The 4,538-nt window shown below is 40.6% G+C and overlaps 1 protein-coding gene across 1 annotated transcript; it reads right to left on the reverse strand.

The window, feature by feature from the left end:
• Nucleotides 1–835: 835 nt before the first annotated feature.
• On the reverse strand, nt 836–2,727 carry LOC121867066 (cuticle protein AM1159-like). Its single transcript, XM_042366826.1, has 3 exons — nt 2,628–2,727; nt 1,530–1,732; nt 836–1,297 (listed from the first exon to the last, which is right to left on the reverse strand). Exons 1-3 carry the CDS (start codon nt 2,634–2,636, stop codon nt 1,102–1,104), a joined length of 408 nt encoding a protein of 135 aa, XP_042222760.1. The 5' UTR covers nt 2,637–2,727; the 3' UTR covers nt 836–1,101.
• Between the last annotated feature and the right edge of the window lie 1,811 nt (nt 2,728–4,538).

A 4,538-nucleotide genomic window follows, 5' to 3' on the forward strand; every position in this document is an offset into this window, starting at 1 on the left:
GATGACTTTATTCGTTGAGTACAATGAATTAACCCCTTGAGTACGATGACTTCACCCCTTGAGTACAGTGAATTAACCCCTGAGTGCGATGACTTCACCCCTGGAGTACGATGATTTTATTTTTTGAGTACAATGAATTAACCACTTGAGTACGATGACTTCACCCCTTGAGTACGATGACTTCACCCCTTGAATACGATGACTTAACCCCTTGAGTACGATGATTTTATTCTTTGAGTACAATGACTTTACCCCTTGAGTACGATGACTTTTTCTTCTAGTACAATGAATTAACCCCTGAGTACGATGACTTAATTCCTTGAGCAATATGACTTAACCCTTTAAGTACATGGAAAGTTCTTTTAAATACAATGACTTAATCCCTTTTGTATAATGACAACTTCTTGAGTCACATGAATTAACTATTGAAGATAATGACAACTTGAGAATGATGACGTAACCCTTTTATGATGTCTTAATATAATGACTTAACCCTTTCAATACATTGCCTTGATACCTTGAGTACGATGATGTTGTTATGATGAGTACTAAAACTTTAATAAATATAAGAAAACGAAGATTTGATATCACTAAGTGTACTAAATAGGGGAGAGAGAGAGAGAGAGAGAGAGAGAGAGAATCGTCCGGTGAAGCAGTTATGTTTGATGTAGTGAAGGTGATTATATATGTTATAGTACAGTTGTATAATGATTTAGGGTAACAGTGTCGCTGACTCGTGTCCTCACCAGCACCTGGTCGGTCTGTGTCAACTGTGTGAGGCGAACACCCCGAGAGTCTGAAGGCCTGAGGTTAAGGTGGCTGATCATAAAACACATTTTAGAATCTTCAATTTTATTTCGTTTTCAATGCATGTAGTCAGTTGTGCTCTCCAAAGACTTAATATAAGCTTGGAGCACTGAAAATAATTTTGAGAAAATGGTATTATTAAGGAAGAGGTCAACCTCTCCTGTCGTGTTCGAAAGTACTGACATGGAAGCGTTGCCCCTCGGCCTGGTGGATGTGTGGGAAGTAGAGTCAGTTGTGGACCAGCACGTTGTCTGAATTGAGCTTATCTGCAGTGTAGGTAACTTTAGAAGGCGTTTACTTTCTGTTCACTCTGAACCCACGTTGATCAAAGGTGATGCCGGCAGCACGCTGTTCTTCGCCGATGCGGATCTGCTCGATGGCGTGGGCGGGGAGGGGAGGAGGGGTGGGGATGAGGGCACCCTGGGGCTGGAAGCCGTTCTCGTCAGCGGAGTAGCTGATCTCAGAGGGGGTACCGTCGGGGTGGATGAATCTGAGGAGGAAACAGGTACAATTACTGAATTTGTTGAACGAATAAAAAGATATAATTTGCCAAGGAAAGCTATCGAACAGTTGGCTGAAGTCAGTGAGTATTTACTATTAAGATAACACAATAATGTTTATTAAACAACTAATTTTCTGAGTCGCGGACCAACAAGTGAAAGGTCATATATATTTCTGGCCACACACAACCAGACACTGTTGAGGGATAATAAAACCCTCACCTGATGGTGCCCTGGATGTTGCTCTGACCCACTGAGCCAGGGGAGCCGAAGGCTTCTATGGCGATGCCATCGTCACTCTCGAAGGCATAGTTGAAGTTGCCGTCACCGTTGTCCACACGGTCGTCGCGGAGGATCACTACAGGGATTGCATTTTCGAACTGAGGAGCGGCGACGGCCAGGGCGGCCAGGCAGGCGAGGAGGACCTGAAGGAGTGGGAAGGAGCTCAAACATGGTTCACGTCAGGTCGTAAAACAGCTCAAATAATTCTTGAAACACAAGTAATTACAAAAGAACTTCATTTATGTCAGTTTTAACTTCTGTTGTCAATGATGTTGTGGCACTGGTGGAGTTCTGTTTGTGACGATGTTCTTGGTGCCAATAGTGATGATCATGGTGCCAATAGTGATGATCATGGTGCTAATAGTGATGATCATGGTGCTAATAGTGAAGCTCATGGTGCCAATAGTGATGATCATGGTGCTAATAGTGAAGCTCATGGTGCTAATAGTGATGATCATGGTGCCAATAGTGATGATCATGGTGCTAATAGTGAAGCTCATGGTGCTAATAGTGATGATCATGGTGCCAATAGTGATGATCATGGTGCTAATAGTGATGGTCATGGTGCTAATAGTGATGGTCATGGTGCTAATGGTGATGATCATGGTGCTAATAGTGAAGCTCATGGTGCTAATAGTGATGATCATGGTGCTAATAGTGAAGCTCATGGTGTTAATAGTGATGATCATGGTGCTAATAGTGATGATCATGGTGCTAATAGTGATGGTCATGGTGCTAATAGTGATGGTCATGGTGCTAATAGTGATGATCATGGTGCTAATAGTGAAGATCATGGTGCCAATAGTGATGGTCATGGTGTTAATAGTGATGATCATGATGCCAATAGTGATGGTCATGGTGTTAATAGTGATGGTCATGGTGTTAATAGTGATGGTACGATACTAATATATAAACAAACTGAAAGAGCGAAATATCAGAGGCCAAATGGTTGTCCTGGTAGGTTGAGCACGTGGTGGTATTTTAAGGCAAGCCTACAATAAACAATAACTAGAAGGCCCTGAAGGGTGTTGTACTCACGAGCTTCATGTCTGGTGTGTGTGTGGTGAGGCGCCGGGTGACGATGATACCTGACTGGCGGTGGAGCTCCCTTATATACACTTCCACACGCTGCCCTGACCTTAGAGGGGCGGGGTCTGGCGGTAAGGGAGGAGCTACGTCTTGTCTCCCAGAGCTTAGCGTTTTTACCCTGTAATTGTTGCTTACGTAAGAAACACAAGGGCAGGAATACTGATGCATTTCTCTTCAGCTGTGTGAATCTTGTTTTGTAGAATGTTATAAGTACAGTAAGTTAGGTAAAGTTGAGTAAACAGCAGGACAAGAGAGGTGAGGAGGCAGTAGAGGAGATTGTATGGGAAGGGAAAGGTAAGATCAGACTCACCTTCGAGTCAAGGTCGTCCAGCAACCTATAGCAGTAACGGGACTGTCTCATAAGTCGTACCTTATGTCGTGTCCATAGACCAATGATTATCTGACAGCGTTTAAAATATATAATTAACTTACACATGTTAAGAATGTCATATACATCTCTCAGTGATATAAACACAGTTGTAATATATGGACAACAGATGTTTATATAACTATTTTTCTCTCTCCCGTACAGTACATAATGTTGATGTTCCTCGGGTTATATATTATTAACTGATAAGATGTTGAAGATAATATCCAAGCATTTCCTCTGAGTTAAAGTGAGTCTAGGATCACGCCTGTCAGAGATACGCTGATTCAATATGAGTCTAAAATAATTCGATATTTATGGAATTGATTGTTTATCGAAAACTAAGTTTATTTTATTCTCAATGACTTATCAAATATTTAGTGTTTTATTGTAACAGTTTTAGTGGAGCTGATGAATGACACCACCAGGGTTACTAGAGAAGAAGTAAACATTAAGATTCATAATACTGTATCAGGGGAGTAGAATGGCTTTAGTATATATATAGATGGGAATAAACCGGAATAAAACAACTCATGAAGAATAATCTAATTAAGTAAACATTAATACAGCATCAGGTGTATACAGTACATGTGTCTTCCCTGACAGCTGGGCGTGAACTGGTGGCTGGCCAGAGGTACTGTATATTTCCCACAAAATCTCTCACTGATGAAGACCAAATCAACATTAACTACGACTTATTATTATTTTTTAAAGATCAATAAAAAAAATCCGGTAATTCACTGAGGATCATCTTTGATTAATGGAAGATTAGAAAATGTCATTAAAAAAAACAAATTAGACCTGGTAATCTCTCCTTCCCTCAACTGACGTCATTAGGGATTTGATTATATTTTATTTCTACAACAAATTATCTTTTATTCCATCTTCAACGCTCATGCCTCGTGTGACGTCACCAACCTACCCGGATTCATCACACGCCATATGCAAACGTTCATATATTTTTTTCTTTATTTATGATTCCAAAACTGGTTTTATATTTCATGACTTTTTTTATCATGAAAATATGTCGCTAATATTATTCTTGAAGCTTTGAGGTGTGAGTTAGGAAGGTACTTTTTCTTCTCAGTTGTTACTTATCTTATCATAATTAATCCGAGAATAAATTACGCGAATCTGTAGATGAAACGTAACAGTTTAAGCTAATCACAAGTTCTCAACCAATCCTTATGTGAGAGACAACAGCCTAAGCCTCTTGTAGTGAGACTCCATTACTACGTGAGACTCTACCGCCCGTGAGGAGTGAAAGTAAAAGACCCTACATATGCTTCACTGCCAGGAGTCACTGGATGTTTTATATAGCGTTGTGGTGGAAGAGACTCACAAGTGTGTACCCGAGGTGGTAAAGTGGTCCTAGCTGGTCACTTGAGGTATGTTTGGCAGTGTGTGTTGGTGTGGATGGTTAACCTTGGTTGAATGTTGTACCCAAAATAGAAGGTAAATAATATTAACTTGTTGGTTAGGGATAAAATGCA

This window comes from Homarus americanus, unplaced genomic scaffold, assembly GCF_018991925.1.
Source record: "Homarus americanus isolate GMGI-L3 unplaced genomic scaffold, GMGI_Hamer_2.0 scaffold32583, whole genome shotgun sequence".
Classification (NCBI taxonomy): Eukaryota; Metazoa; Arthropoda; class Malacostraca; order Decapoda; family Nephropidae; genus Homarus; species Homarus americanus.

Coding starts and splice junctions, on each gene's coding strand:
- LOC121867066 (XM_042366826.1), bottom strand. Junction 1,298..1,529: donor AACATCCAGGGCACCATCAG/GTGAGGGTTTTA, acceptor TTTCCTCCTCAG/ATTCATCCACCCCGACGGTA.